The following is a 16,422-nucleotide window of genomic DNA, read 5'->3' on the forward strand; positions in this document are numbered from 1 at the left end:
TATTCACTTGCACAGGCTCAGTTGGAGAACATGCTTCCACATGATGAGGCCTAAGGTCCTCCTGGAGAGATCTTTGCATTAAAAATAAGGCAAAGGTGATGGGCATAGCTCCTGTGTGAGGCTTGGTCAGTTTCAGGATGGCTGGTGGTTACATCTCCTTAACATACAAAAGGAAAAGAAACATCTTGGAGAAACGGTTAATTGCTTCCAAACCCACCTTTGAGTTTCTCAAGGCACCTAGTCAGTGACACCTTGGCACTAAAGGTTGAAGAGGGGCATTTTGAGAGGCTGCTGGGCTCTTCTCAGCCAGTGTCCTGGGACTGCTGTGCTTGTAGCTGACCTGCTTCAGGGCCAGGGAAAGCAACCCTTCCCTGAAGGAGAGAGCTTGTACGTACTGGCGCAACTGCTCAGGTTTCACCACAAGATCTAAGGGAAGGCCTAATCCTTTGCTCCACATTGAAGTGCTGCACCTGAGCCCAAGAACCTCCCAGATGGTCTCCACTTCAAGCATTTGTGAAGCAGGTTTTTTCCTCTCCTTGCCCCGCAGTATAGTGGATACAGGTTTCTGTGTGACATTAGCCTTCTGATCTTTCTGAGTCTGTTTCTTCATCTGTCAGATGGGGTTATCAGGCCTCACAGGGTGGTGGTGCTGTAGAATACAGAGTATGGAGGCCAGGATCACACAGCCATCCAGTAATTCACAGTTGTCAATTACTTGTGAATCAATCAAGTTCTGCTGCCTCTGCTTTCTCTTCCCTCTTGTGATGAAGTACCTCTTCACTGGGACAGCTTCCTGTTTTTATTTAAAGTTACTTCTGATTTTGTTTGCTTTGTTGCTATGGGCAAACTAGTTTTATCAACTTCCCTAAAGGGGAGGAAAGAGGTAGAAGATGAAACAGCAATAATTTACATGTTGTTTTCCCCAAACTTATGCTTTCTGCTCTTATAGATGTTGCTTTGGGAAAATCTCAACCACTCCAACTACTTCAGTTATTATTTACAGTTTGATGACTCTCAAATCGTTATCTTCAGTCTAGACTTCCCTCATGCTACAGATACCTGTGGATCCAACTGTGTCCTAGATGTCTTTTCTGTGGTGTGTTACAAACAGTTCACTACACTCAAAACTTGAGCTTGTCATCTTCCTTTGCATGCCCCGTCTAACCCCTGCATTCCTTATCTCAGTAAACTCAGCCACCATCATGTAGTTACTCCTGCCAGAAGCATAGGTGTCAGCTTTTCCTCCTACTCCTTTATTTCCCATGACTCTCAGGCAGTCTGTTACCAAGTCCTGTTAATTCTACCCCCTAAATATCTTTTGAATCCGCTCACTTCTCACCATTCCATTATCTAGTCCCAGTCTTCTCCCCCATGTCTAACTAGTCTCACTCATATCCACACTTTCCCACCACTATCCATTCTCCATATGGTAGCCGCTGTGATCTCCTACTGTAATCAGACTTTTACTCCACTGTACCTCTTCAAGGTTGCCAAATCCAAAAAACCTCCATATTCCTAAGCCAATTATCAAATGAGTGCCCAATTTATTTGATCTCTCAGCTGCATGTGGCACAGCTGATCTCTCTCCTTTAAACACTTTCTTCACTTGTTTGTGAGGCATCAGTCCCTCCTCCTCCCCTCCTCATTGGCTGCTCCTGCTTAGCCTTCTTTGCTGGTTCTCCCTCATTTCCCCTACTTGTTAATATAGAGGTGACCCAGGGTGTAGTCTTCAGGCTTCTTTTCTCCATCTACGCTTACTTTATAATGACCCCATTCAATCTCAAGGCTTTAAATCCCCTCTGTATGCTAAAGATGCCTAATGGTTATCTTAGCTCATACCTCTCCTGTAACTCTAGGCTTATATGTCCAACTGTCTACTCAGCATCTTCACTTGGATATCTAACTGATGTCTCAAATTCAACATGTCCAAAACTCAACTCCAGATTTTATTCCTCAAATCTGTTCCTCAGACTTCCCTATCTCAGTTAATACTTTATCCTTCTAATTTAGTTGTTCAGGCCAAAACCCTTGAAATCCTCCTTGATGCCTCTGTTTCCAATCCACCAGGAAATTCTGGCAGCTCTACCTTTAAAATATATCCAAATCCAAACACTTCTCACCACCCCCACTGTTACCACCCTGGTCCAAAACCATCATCATCTCTTGCCTAGATCATTGCAGGAGCCTCCTAACTTGCCTCTCTACTTTTGCCCTTGACCCTTGCAACCCATTCCCCATACAGCATTCTGTTAGCCTTCGATGTTAAATAAATCATTGAATAAATCAGGTTACTTCTCTGCTCAGAACCCTCCAATAACTTCCCATGAGGGATTAGGACAGCCAGGGCTGGGCCTGAGGACAGGCAGGCCAGAGAGTAGGAAGGTAGTTTGGGACTCAAACTTGAAATATACGTCTTTCGGCAAATGTACAAAGCCATAGTCCTAAGCTAGGTACAGGAGAAGACAGAAGAAGGAGCTATGCCCCTTCCCTCAGGAGCTCACAGTTCCCCAGGGGAGCCAGCTTTATGTCTAAGTCCACCAACTCCCACCAAGCACCTGTCATACTTAAAGAGCTGGACTTGATGCTGTGGACCCTGCCTTCAGGGAGCTCACAGTTCTTTGAGAGGCACTGGCCACCAGACTACTCACTAACTTTCTGAAATGACATCAGCCTGTATTAGTACTTAAGTAAAACAAAACAAAGAGAATGAGAATAGGGAAAGGAAGACAGCCAGGTGGGGTGGCTGGAGTACAATTCAGCAAAGATGAAGGAAAAGCTTTGCAGGCTGTGGATTTGGAGAAAAGAAACCTCTCAGAGAATCAACAGAGCTTAGTAACTGGGAGATACAAACAATATGTGCTAGGTAGGAGGTCAAAGATGAGGAGAGATGGGCCTGGACCAAAACAGTCAGAATTGGCTAAGAATCAGAAGCAGAGAGCAAGAAGCAACCTGTCTTCTGAACCTTGGCCTCTCTGCCTGCCTACATGGCAGTTCCTTTCCATGAGATGGTCCCTGTCTTGTTCTGTGCCTTCCTGCCATAAGGCCAGGCTCTGCCCACATCATGAACGAGCCCCTGGAGTAACCACAGGCATGGGGCCAGACACTGTTGTTCCTAAAGAGTGAGTGTAGGAGGCAGGAAGTCGGAGACAAGGCCAGAGTGTAAAGGTTTGAGTTGTCCATCCCCCTCTGCCCTAGTGTTCTCACCTCCACTCAGCCAGACCACAGCAGTTCAGGCATCACTAGGGATTGAGGCACTCCAGGCCAGCTGGGGAGCTGAGAGTCAGCAAACCTGGTTTCTTGCTTTGGCTCTGCTGCTGGCTTTCTGAGTCTTGGGCATGGTCTGTCTCTGGTCTCTGGGGAGACAACACAGACTTACTCTGTTGCTGTACTTCCCCCTTCTCTCCTACCAGGCAGTTTTGTATAGTAGTTAGAAGCATAGCCTCTAAATCCAGACAGCCTAAGTTTAAAGTTCAGTTTTGCCACTTACTAGCTGTGTAACCCGGGGCAAGTTAGCTAACTTTTCTGTGCTTCAATTTCTTTATCTGAAAAATGGGCATAATAGTACCTGCCTCCTAGGGTTTGTTTAGGATTAACTGAGTAAGATCAGTAAAGTACTTAGAACAGTTCTTGGCACATAACATAGTAAGAACTATATGAGTGTTAGCTATGTTATTTTTATCATCATTATTATTGTCTTATATTACCTTATATATTATAAGACATCTTCCCTTTTATACTGTTACATTTTGGTGGGGACTGGTAGGAAAGAAATGCTCAAGGATAGGGACATGATCAAAAGCTTAGCACCAGGAGTGGGGACCTGAGAAATTAGGCACCGCAGGGCACCCCAGAAGTACGGAGAGCAGTTCTTAAGGCTGTAGCAGTCGACTCTGTGCTCAGTTCAGACCCTGAGTTAGAGGCCCAGGACGACACACCACCCCACCTAAGGGTGATAGAGCCCTAGCCTCAGAAGTCTGTGGCCTGCCTGTCTGAGTGTTAAGGCTGCTGCTTTTCTCCCAGAAGTCCAAAGAATTTTTCTATCCCTGGGTTTCCCTCCCCCAAGCCCGGAGGCATCTAAGAGATACACAATCCTGGTTGAGAAACCCAGCTTCCAGGAAATCACCTGATCAGGTCAGTAGAGTCCCAGGGAACTTCCTGAGCCCAGTGTCTTCTCTGCTCAGCCTGTGGTCCAGGCCTGATAGCTCAGCTGCCCCTCAGGAGGCCCTGACCTATTGCCTTATTTCTTTGAGCTACCAAGTCCCTAACCCTCAGCAGAGACCCAAGAAGAGACCTAAAGGTCAAAGGGTTTCTGATAAAGGCCACACAGAGCTTTGGGGAGGAGATGAGCTCCCTGGCCAAAGGTGTACAGAAGTCACAGGAAACAGCCAGAATTGGCTGGTGCCCACCCTGGCCCAGAATGCAGTTTGGCAGGTACTCAAGGGAAAGGGCCCACAGGCCTGCTGGGCAGGTGCTCAAGTTGCCTGAGCTGCTCTGAGGTCAGAGTCTGGGAGGAGCCAGGAGCTCTTCCAAAAGTGTCACTTTAACCCTTCCCTCTCAGGATTATGGACTTTTGAGCCCTCTTCCTGGCAGGGCATGTGTTCAAAGGTTAAGGAGTCATGATCTAGTTGGGCCTTTTCATTGTGTAGCTAGGGAGTGAGGCCCAGGGTGAGGGAATGACCCTAGGCCCTATGGAATGGGCAGGGCCTGTTGTCAGGGAAGGATAGGGAGGCATTAGGGGGTGGTGAGGAAGGGAGGGAGCATGTACATGGTGTAAAACCACATGACCAGAGCTCTAACTCAGGAATGCAATGTGAGCTCAGAGTGTGGAGCCCAGCCATGCTGTAGCTGGGCTGGGGTCAGATTTAGGATTTGCCTCTCAGGGCTGGGCCTCTGGTATAAGTGTCTTGTCCCCACTTCCCCCCTGCGCCTAGCTGCGGCTGCTGAGTTTGCTGCTCTCTTTAGCACTAAGGAAATCCTAGTCCCAGTCTAGAGAGGACTCTGGGAACGGCCCCAGGAAAAGGCAGCTAGCCAAGGGGGTGAAAGTTGAACAAGGCAGGCAGCTATACTGAGCCTCACAGCAATCCATTGGCAAGCCCACCTAGCCAGCCAGAACCAAGTGGCTGTTTACTTTTAGTTTTCCTCTCTTTGGAAAATTTCCCTTCTAGCTCCTAAGTCAGTATTTATGTCACTTAAGGGAGCTGAAGAAAAAGAACAAAACTTCAGCCCTTTCCCAGGCCCAGAGGCTCACTGGGCAGGGGACAGTGTCGGGGGAGAGCTTGGGCAGGCCTGGCTTAGCACTGGGCATGCCTTGGGGAGGTGCTGTACCCCACTTCTACTTTGCTTGGGGTGAGGTCTGAGAATAGCAAGGCTTCCTCTCTGCAGCTGGTGTCAGCTCTAGCTCCAGCTTAGCCCCTGTGTTTTGCAAGATGTTGTACCTGGCTAGAGCCGTGGTCACATCTGAATTTTATTTCAGCTTCACAGTAGACCCTGGGTAAGAAATCCAAACAGAAGTTCTTAACTCCATTTGGCAGTGAAGATACTGAGACCCAGAGAGAAAATGTCTTGGCCTTGAGCAAGTGAGACAGTTGGGCTGGGCTACAGGCCAGTGTTTCTTCCACTCCACCCCAATGCCTCCCCTCTGAAAATGTCTCGACTTACCCCTGAAGCAGAGGTAAGAGGGGCACCTGCACCCACCACTCTCCTGGGAGCATGTAGCCTGTTCAGAGGGATCCATCTGGGGACTGGAGTGGAGGGAACCCAGAACACAGTAGCTTGGATCAGATCACATTTCAGACCAAAGAAGAAGGCTGGACTCTCCCGAGAGAGCTTTTGGAGAAGACACTGCATCATCGGGACCTGGCCGAAGGGAGAGCCACAGACCTGGATAAGTCTCTGGGTTACACAGCACTTCCTCTTGTATTGTCTGCTCATTCTGATCTGTTTTCAGATGGGGAAACCAAGGCCCAAAGAGAAAGTGACTTGCCCAAAGCCACATGGCTAAGAAGTGATTGAGCCAGGACTAGAATGAGCTCACCAGCCAGGGTTAGCCTCTTGATTTGAGGAGCCCCAGGAAACCCCAAATTTTCCTTCCACCACCACTCTTTACTCCTTCCGTGGTGCTTGATTTTCACCCCAGCAGAGTTCTTCCTTTGGCATTGAAGGCTCGTTTGAGATGCATCTGTATCAAATAATAGGCCATAGAGACCTGTTCTTGTTCATGGCCTGGGTGTCTAGGTGTCCAGAAAAGAGCAAGTCCCCGTATTTGGAAGTGGGAGAATTTAATGCGAGAGCTGGGTGGATTTAATGGGGGCGTCTGAGAGCCCCTGGCCTGCTGCCATGCTTGACACCCAGATCACAGTAAAGCCAGCTTTGTCCTTCAGCCCAGGGCAGTAATCAGGCCCCCAGCCCCAGATCCCTATTCACTGGGAAGGTCCAAAAGGAATATGATCAGTTCCTCCCCAGACATTCAGGAACTTCCCTCAGCAAGCATCCACCCCTCTATCTGGGTTTGTCTTCTACTGTCTATACCTGCAGTTCAACCAGGCCCATTCCCACTGCTTTCCCAGCAAAGAAATTCCTTCTTCACACCTTTGCTCAGGCTGAGCATCCACCTGGAACACCCTCTCTCATTTTCTTTGTTCAAATTCCACCTTCATATTGTTTCAAGGCTTCTTCAAAGTACCCTTCCAGAGACTTCACCCCATTTATAGCACCCACTGTCTAGACTCCATGGCCCTGCAGCCCTCAGTCTGATCCTGCTTCCATGTGGCCTCCTCGTGCCTCCCCAGGAAGGCTGAGGCTCCTGCAAATCACAGGCTATAGTGACAATTTGCTTGTGCCCCCAGGGCTCCAGTGGGAGCATGGGAGTATTTCAGAGGAGCAGTTAGTACCTGTAGGGATGTCCCTCCTCTGGGCAGTTCTGCCTCAACCCAGCCCCTCCAGGCTTGTGTATTTCTGGGTAGCAACTCTGATGAGAACCTTTACTGCTAGTCAAGATGTTTTTTAAATCCTATTGAAGTCAACAAAAGCCAAATGCTGTGTTCTCTGTCCTACCACACCCCTACCCTGCCCTGTACACAGAGCCAAGCCCTGTCCCTGTCTTGGTCCCTGGGCCTGGGCTGTGCAGATGAGGCCCCTTAGGATGCTGGGTCCGGATGTAGGTGCTGGGAGGTTGGCTGAACCAGCCATACTTGATTCAGCTCCAAGACAGATGTTGGCCTGGCCAGCAGGTGCAGGCCTGTGCCCGTGCTGATCCCTCCAGTGGAATGACCTCACCCTCACCCCCAGCTCTGCTGAAACCCTGCCCATCTCAGACCCCACCTCTGTGTGAAGCCTCCCCTGACCTTCTCAGCTGTTATGAGTTGCTCCTTTGTGCTCCCAAGCTCTAGGCCTCATCCCTGTGATTGTCGAGTGGGTTAGCATCTGTCTCCCCTCTAGGTTGAGCAGCCCTATGAGGACAGGAAGCCTGGCTACCTATTGTCCTTAAGAATAGATCAGATTAGGGCCGGCCCCGTGTCTTAGTGGTTAAGTGCGCGCGCTCCGCTGCTGGCGGCCCAGGTTCGGATCCCGGGCGCGCACCGACGCACCGCTTCTCCAGCCATGCTGAGGCTGCGTCCCACATACAGCAGCTAGAAGGATGTGCAGCTATTACATACAACTATCTACTGGGGCTTTGGGGGGAAAATAAATAAAATAAAAAATTATAAAAAAAAAGAATAGATCAGATTAAATAGATCGTAGGCTGCTGAAAAGTTTGATGAATCACTAATAAAGCTCTTTTGATGGTCATATCATGAGCTGAGATACTTGGCCCTGCTAATCATGGAGAACAAGACCCATCAGAGCCTCTCCAAAGCAGAGGATGCTTCTCTTCTAGGAGATAGAGGACACAGAGGCCTGGTTTTAGGATTTGAGATAGGAGACTGTGGTCTTAGGCCTGTTTTCCCATCTGGTTTATAGAACAATTGTCTCCCTACTCCCCTTTCACTGTAGCAGAGAAAGAGGTGGAAAGTAAGATACAGCTGATGACCCAAAAGATCTATCTGCAGTACATCCGGGGGACTGGAATGGGACTTATATCACCTCTAAATTTTAAATAGCTCAAAAGACAACAATCTTGGGTCTTGAGAGTATAGAGGGGTATACGGAGGCTTCAAGTGCTGCAGAGAGGATTTGACTTAACTGAAGGCCTGGCTCGTGGTAGCCAACAACCACTCGTTCTAGAATGAATGAATGAGATGTTTGCTGCAAGAGGCAGTCTCCTCCCCACCCAGTTTAAGCCTCTGGTCACCGTGGCTTCATCCCGCCCATTCACTGGTCTACAGCCACCAAGCTCCTATCTTGGACCTAGCCCAGTTGGAGTCACAAGCGTCAGACTCAGTCCATGCCCTGCAGGGGCACCCAGTCTGGAGGGGGAGGGCAACAGGCAGCAGCTGGGCACCGGCCTCTCCTGAGCTGAAGCTTATGGGGTGTAGTTGCCTCCCATATTTTGGAAGGAAGAACTGCAAACTTCAGCAAAAGTTGGGTTTCCTTTTCCCCTTTTGCCTAGGCCTGCCTAGAAGACAGGGAGCTGGATCTTCTAGTCTCTGTTGGGCATACCCAGCCGCTAGCACCACTTTGCTCTTGGTTCTCAGCCAACCCTGCCTGTGGGCTGTCAGGGCTGAGAGCTAGCTCAGGTCGTATGCACTCCCTTGGCGTTCAGAACTCCAGACTGACAGGGACCCTCAAGGCTGCCCACCTCCCCCTTTTCCGAGGGTGGGAAACTGACACCCAGACAGTAGAGCTGCTCTTCTAATTCTTTGAGTAGATCTCTCTATCTCCCCAGCTTAACTCTGAGCTATGGAGGTCAAGAACTGAGTTCTGTCTGTTTCTGTCTTCCTCTCACAATAGACTTTAAAAGGTTAAAGAAATGAAGGAAAGAAGGGATTACTGAATGTTACTGATCCCAGAAGCAACTGTAGCTGGGCCCCAATTTCCCATTAGCAGAATTGCAAGGAGCGGGGAGGTAGTCTCAATCTCTAGGGTCTCCCAAGCTAACTCTGGGTGCCTGGGGAGTGGTACAGTGTGCTCTCAGTGCCCCTTCAGCTTGTGAAGATCTCAGCTCATGGGATTTGGGGACAGAGAAGAGATATCCATCCACAGGGCAGACTGCAAGTTTCTCTGTGGTGGCGACCCCCATCTCCTTTTAGCACTGCCTCTTCCCCTTCCAGGCCTCTTCCTCTTCCCCAGGGCATTGCTCTTAGCCAACTGCCTGGGGCGGCTTTCCTATATAGCTTTGAGCTCCTTCAGGGCAGGAACCTGGCACAGAGTAAGCACACACCAAAAAAAATGCTGAATGAGCAAATTAATGAGTCATCAAGGAGTCCAGAGGACCACAATGTCATAATCCAAATGCACGTGCCTTAAAGATGGAATTAGTATACCCTGTCAGCCTGAGACACGGAGATGTTTGGTAGCAAGGCCGTAGGTATGTGCTTCATGTCACCTGTCAGTTTTAGGAACTCCCAGGGGCCATACAGAGAGGTATTATTCACCAACATCTTCTCCCTGGCAGTTGGATATATTCCCAGGGTCACATGTGGGACAGTCACAACTTGGAGGACAAATGACTTGTCTAGACTCATGCTTCAAGAGACGAGATGAGGCTCAGACCTGTGGAGGTGGCTGCCCCTCCTCCAGAGGCATAGAAAGAGTCTGAGCTGTAATTCATATTTTAGCTCTGCTACTCCGAGATGTGGGACCTTGAGTTTATTTAACCTGAACTGTGGTTTCCTCATCCCTGACATGGGAATGACCCCACCTATGGGGTCGAGGTGAGGGTTAAACAAGATCAAGGATAGAAGGTGCTTTGTAAACCAGTCAGCTCTACATCAATGTTAGCCAAAGAACCAAAAGATGAGAGGAATCAAAGTCATCTCTTGGTGCCATATCCTCAGTGCTAACCTAGCTGACTTCTTCCTCTCCAGGACAAGAGTGAGGCCACCAGGGGTACCCAAAGGCCTTGTCGCCCAAGACCTAGCTCGCTGCCTCCCAACCTGCCTGAGGAAGAAACTCGCAGGATCGCACGGATATTTTCTTCCCAATACTCCCAGAAAGACTAATGCAGCCAAGAAACTGAGGGAAGGACCCACATGCCCACCCTCCATCTGCCTTATCCGGCTTACAAGAGGCACCAGGTCTGCTTCCCTCAGGGCTGTTGGAGCCCTGAAACCACCACCAGCCTAGTCCGTGGGTGCCTGGACCCAGTCAGCCCAGACTGTAGGAGCATCCCAAACCAGCCCAGTGTACACCTGCCGGGACTTCAGCTTCCTTCTATCGTGAGGCAAAGGCTAGAAACAAAATGGAATCCAGCGCCCGAGTGGCTCACCCATCTTTTGACCAAGGGACCCAAGCAGGCATCTTTGGACTGAGAAACTCCTCCCGGTGTCCTTGACACCACCCACTGCTGACACAAGCCCACTCTCCACCGAGATATGATGGGCCATTTTTGCCTTAAAGGTTTTGGGGGGGCGGAGGGGGTAGACTGTGTGCATCGTGCATAGCCGTGGAAATCCTAGGACCAGTGCCAGTTCTTTTGCTTGGGAATAAGGGTATTTTATAGATATAAATTATTTTTATGCTGTTGAATTAATAATAGAAGAGGAGAGGGAAAGCACCACCTTCAAGCTTTTTATCTGATTGTCTGAAATTCTAACCATGCTTTTAACTTACTGTTTTTACCCAGTTCTAAAGGTCATTGTCCTCCCCTGTGTTTGAATAAAATCATATTGGTATTTGTATTCTGTGCACAAGTGTTGTCTAGGTTTGCCACTGGACTGGGGTGTTAGGAATTCGTTTGTGCTCTAATGGCCAGAGAGAAAGCTTGACAACCATACAGTCCCTCGACAAAGCTCATCTGGAACCGGGGGCCAGGGTCACCATGAGACTTCTGAGCTCCCCCAAAGATCAGGTTGGTCCAGGTTAGGGTGACCGCCAGTATTCCTTCACTGGTGCCTCAAATCTCTCAGCAAACTGGAGGGAGCTCCTGGAGCAGGTCCCCCTCAGAATCCCCCATCTCTCTGGAATGGGTAGCTCTGGCTTAGACTGTCGGACTCCCAACATTTGAGCAGCTACCATAGACAAGGGCCTGTGGGGAAGATAAGAAAGGGGCAAAGATACGCAGAGTGGCTGAGAGAGGAAGTTGGAAGGGAACTAACACGGCAGGCCCTGCTTTCCACCACCAAGCACAGGTTATTTCACTTAGTCCTCAAAACAGCTCTATAATTTACATATTGTGATTTCCGTTTTATAGTTAAACTGAAGCTCAGCAAAGTTATCTGCGTCTGTTTATGTAACTAGGAAGTGAATCACCACACAAGATGTCTCCAGAGATGTCACAGGGCTCTTGTACCCAGGGTACAGCCAGCAAGTACTCTGAATTCGGGGGATTCATGAGGAAAGACCTTGTGGGCTGGAGCAGTCAGGAAAGGCTTCCTAGACAAGACAAGTCTGGGGGTGAGCCCAGATGGAGAACCAGAAGGGCACACGGGGCCACATGCAGCTGGGGATAGAGAAGAGATGTCTCTTTCTGCCACTTTCCTGATACGTCCCTTCTGGCTTGACTCTCCCTCCATCTGAGCCTCTGTTGCCTCATCTGTAAAACGGAGATAATAACCCAGGATTGTTGTGAAGATTAAATGAGATGACATTTGTGAAAGTGCTTTGCCTGCACTTGGCACTTGGTGGAAGCTTAGGAAATGTCAGCCCCGCCCACTCCTCCCCCACTCTCCTGGAGCAAGTCAGTAGCTAGGCAAGCGTACCGGTAACTGAGACGGGTAGCACATGCCCTCAGAGGGTGCAGAGTGATGCAGGAACCCCACGGAGGGAGAGGGTGCCCTCATTGGTGATGTGCTCTCAGACCAGCCTGCCCCCCCTTCATCTGTCCATCTCTGCCCCCTCACCTTCAGCCTGCCAGCTCACCCCCTCCCCAGCGCCTCCCATATACTGTGACAGCCAGAAGCCTTTGAGGCCCGGGCTCCACCTCCACCTACAGAGGGGCATTCAGGGGCCCAGGCCTGAGGGGTTAGGCCTCAGGTGAAGAATATTCCTTCCAAATCCTGCTCCAGGATCTGGGTAAATAACCTGATTGGGGTCAAGTTAGGATAAGGCCGCGGGAGGACATGGGCTGCTTCTACCAAAAGCCAAGGGCAGCCTCCAGTGCCACAGAGGCACCCTGAGGGTCTGAAACCCACCGTCTACACTTACCAAGAGTGTGTCATTTACCAATAACTTCTCTGGAAGTTGGAACTATTTCCAGTGACAGCTCAGAGGTGAAATGCCTTGCAGGGTCATGCAGCACGCGTTAAGGGCACTAGGTACATGTTGTGCCCACCTCCACCAACAGAACCAGCGTGTGTCTCCTCCACTTCCGTTTGAGCATTCCCTTTGAAGACACCTATCAATGGATGTTTCTTTTTTTCCCACCTGAGGAAGCTTAGCCCTGAGCTAACATCTGTTGCCAATCTTCCTTTTTTTTTTGCTTGAGGAAGATTAGCCCTTAGCTCACATCTGTGCCAGTCTTCTTCCACTTTATACATGCTTTGCTGCCACAGCATGGCTGACGAGTGGTGTGGGTCCACACCTGGGATCCAAACCCACAAACCCAGGCCACTGAAGCAGAAGGCACTGAACTTAACCACCAGGCCACGGGGCCAGCCCCTAAATGGGTGTTTCTGATCACCCAGAGGCTGACATCCTAGCCCGTAGCAGCCAACTGTGGACCCTCTAGTGTGGACTGGATGCTGGGGACAGGGAGCTGAAGCAGACAGACCTGGCCCTGCCCTCAGGAAGCTTCTAGGCCTAAGCTTTCTCCAGGACCTGCCGCCCCCTTGTTTGGGTTCCTACTGTTTATCCCTCCCCATGTAGCCACTGCAATTCACCCACCAACTCCAGGCCAACACTTCCAGGTGGAGCCCAGAACCTCCTTCCTGAGCCCTCCCAACCTCAGCAGCCCTAGCAGCCCTTCCCTCATAACACAAACACAGCTGCCTGTGCTGCTGACATTAGGGCAGCGCCTCGTCCCAGGAGGAGGACATGCACAGCCCAGGCTTTGCACTTGAGTGTCTGGACTTGTGACCACCTGCCTCATGGCCATGGCTCTGTGCCCAAGTCCAGAAATGGCCTCTGCCTACTCCTCTGCCCCACCCAGTTAACTCCCTCCCTTTTCCATCCCTTCTCCCTCTCTCCTCCCCTCCCCTCTCTCTTTTTTTTTTTTTTTTTTTGTGAGGGAGATCAGCCCTGTGCTAACATCCGTGCTAATCCTCCTCTTTTTGCTGAGGAAGACCGGCTCTGAGCTAACATCTATTGCCAATCCTCCTCCTTTTTTTCTTCCCCAAAGCCCCAGTAGATAGTTGTATGTCATAGCTGCACGTCCTTCTAGTTGCTGTATGTGGGACGCGGCCTCAGCATGGCCGGAGAAGCGGTGCGTCGGTGGGCGCCCGGGATCCAAACCCCGGGCCGCCAATAGCGGAGCGTGCGCACTAAACCACTAAGCCACCAGGCCGGCCCCTCCCCTCCCCTCTCTTCCTTCCCTCCTCTGCCCATCTTCCCTTCCCCCCTCTTTCCTCTGTCACCTGGGCCTCAGGTTCAGATGTGCCCAGCCCTTACGCTCTGTGCCTACTGATGGAGCCTAGAGTAGCTGCTGCAGGGGACCCTTCCCGCCCTGCCCCACACCTTCTCCAGCTCCCTTTGGCTCCAGCAGTGTCCATGCTGAAGTCTCCAAGTGTCACGTCATAGAAAATAGTGGTCACAGCAGATAGGCCCAAAGTATGATAATTTACAGGCTGGAGGTCAGGCCCTGCCACATACTAGCTGTATGAGCTGGGTAAGTCATCGTCCCTCCTTGAGACTCAGTTTTCTCCTCTATAAAATAACCATTAGAAGTGTTAAGATGCTCAGCAATAAAAAGAAATGAAGTACTGGGGCCAGCCCAGTGGCATAGCTGTTAAGTTCACACATTCTGCTTCGGCAGCCCGGGGTTCACAGGTTTGGATCCTGGCGCAGACCTACTCACCGCTCACCAAGCCATGCTGAGGTGGTGTCCCATATAGAAGAACCAGAAGGACCTACAACTAGGATACACAACTATGTACTCGGGCTTTGGGGAAAAAAGAGGAAGATTGGCAACAGATGTTAGCTCAGGGCCGATCTTCCTCAAAAAAAAACAGAAAGAAATGAAGTACTGATCAATGCTACAACATAGATGAACCTTGAAAGTACTATGATAAATGAAAGAAGCCATTCACAAAAGGCCACATATTGTGGAGATTCCTCAAAAAATTAAGAATAGATTCAGCTCTTCCTCTGCTGGGTATTTACCCAAAGAACATGAAAACATGAATGCGTAAAGATATATGCACCCCTATGTTCATTGCAGCATTATTCACAATAGCCAAGACTTGGAAACAACCCAAGTGCCCATCAAGCGATGAAGGGATAAAGAAGATGTGGTATATATTGTGTATATGTACCAATTGTGCATATATACCAATTGTGCATATATACTCAGCTGTATACTGAATACTACTCAGCTATAAAAAAAGATGAAATCTTGCCATTTGCAACAACATGGATGCACCTTGACGGTATTATGCTAAGCGGACTAAGTCAGAGGGAGAAACTCAAATACCATATGATCTCACTCAGAAGTAGAGGATAAAAACAACAACAAAGAAACACATAGATATGAAGATTAGATTGGTGGTTACCAGAGGGGAAGGAGGGAGAGAGAAGGGTGGAAGGGGTGACAAGGCACATGTGTACATGATGTATTCTACACAGAGATCGAAATATAATGATGTACACCTGAAATTTATATAATGTTATAAACCAGTGTTACCTCAATAAAAAAAAAATTTTTTAATGCCACATATTGTATGATTCTATTTATATGAAATATTCAGGAATCTATAGAGACAGAAGGTAGATTAGTGATTGCCTGCGGCTGGATGGGAGGGGAGAAGGGAAGGACTGCTGATGTATGCAGGGATTTTTTGGGGAGGATGATGAAAATGTTCTAAAATTGTGATGATGGCTACATAACTGAACACAATATAAACCGTTGAATTGTACCCATTAAATAGGTGAATTTTTTTTAATTGGAATCCTAATAGTACCTACCTCATAGGGTTATGAAACATAGAAATAATGTATGTAAAGTATCTAGCACATAGTAGGCACTAAGAAATGACAGTTATTATCATTGTTGTTAAGAGGAGGCCTGGGAGAGCCATGCCTAGCCCATCATGGAAAGCCTTGACCTTTGGATTCTCAGAGGTGACAGGTCCAATCCCCCCTGTGTATACCCTTATCATCCGAATAGCTCTTTCAGCAGCTGGAAAGAGCTATTTTAAAGAACCCCAAGTTGAGGGAACTGAACCAGATCTGGAACCCTGCCTTCCCCCTGACCTCCTTGCCTCTCAGCAGCCGCCTCTTCTCAAGTGACCAGGCTGTCAACTGCTTCTCTAGGGTAAGGTTTCAGGTCAGCTGGAGTCTATAAAGATAGGTGCCAAGCCAGAGGCAGCAGAGACAACAGTGAATGGTAAGGGGGCCATCAGATCCCTGCTGCCCCGTCCTGGGATGGAGCCCTAGGGAGGGTTAAGGAGGCCCTGTGCTTCCCTACCCCGGCTGGACTCACAGGTAAGACCCCACTCTCTACCCCACTTCCTCCTGCGTGTTCTCCCCCTCACAGCAGTTTACAGAGAGCAGCCAGGAGCTGTCAGGGATCACTAGCCATAGCATGATGGCGCTGATAGAGATTTAGTCCAGCCCCCACCCTGTCAAGAAGAGGGCACAGCAGCCCTGCTGAGGGCACTGCAGCAGGGCTCGGACTCAACCCCAACACCTGTGTCACTCACCCAGGACTCACTTCCTCCTTGCTCTGCCAGCTGCCTCTGTGATTTTGCAAATATCCATAGATAAGAAGTAGTTTTCTCCTTGGTCTGGCCCAGAATCCCCAGGATTCCTCCAGAGCATAAAGATCTCTCCCCATGAGGGTCCAGGGCACCCCTTTCCTGAGTAGGGATGCTGGAGGCACCTCTGGCCTGAGGCCTGGCCCAGGTCGCATGCTGGGAGGTTTACAGAGCCCACGGGAATTCCCCGCCAGGCAGCTTCCTCAGTGGGGATGCTGTGGAGGCTTTGCCAGGAGGGTGGGGTCAGGCAGGGCATCTCAGAATGGGGTCCTCTGACCCCTGCTCCGCAGTCACCATGGGGAACTTGTTTCTAATGCAGATTCCCGGGCCCAGCCCAGACCTGAACCAGGATCTCTGGGGCTGAGGGCCAAGAATCCACTCTGTAAACAAGCAGCTCCAGGGATCCTGAGCTCTCCCTGAAGTCTGAGATTCTGGGCAGTGGAACAGGCACCACGGGTGTCGGGACTGGGCACCA

At 49.7% G+C, this 16,422-nt stretch overlaps 1 protein-coding gene across 3 annotated transcripts in view; it reads left to right on the forward strand.

Annotated features, from left to right (window-relative positions):
• The window catches only part of C2CD3 (C2 domain containing 3 centriole elongation regulator), a 125,370-nt gene extending 114,592 nt beyond the window's left edge, over window positions 1–10,778 (forward strand). For all 3 annotated transcript variants that reach the window (XM_058545615.1, XM_058545616.1, XM_058545617.1), the window contains one exon: window positions 9,966–10,778. In XM_058545615.1, coding sequence (XP_058401598.1) covers window positions 9,966–10,100 — 135 coding nt within the window. In that variant the 3' untranslated portion in view covers window positions 10,101–10,778. The remainder of the gene's footprint in view (window positions 1–9,965) is intronic.
• Window positions 10,779–16,422: the final 5,644 nt, after the last annotated feature.

The sequence above is a fragment of the Diceros bicornis genome, chromosome 7 (genome assembly GCF_020826845.1).
Source record: "Diceros bicornis minor isolate mBicDic1 chromosome 7, mDicBic1.mat.cur, whole genome shotgun sequence".
In the NCBI taxonomy this organism is placed as follows: domain Eukaryota; kingdom Metazoa; phylum Chordata; class Mammalia; order Perissodactyla; family Rhinocerotidae; genus Diceros; species Diceros bicornis.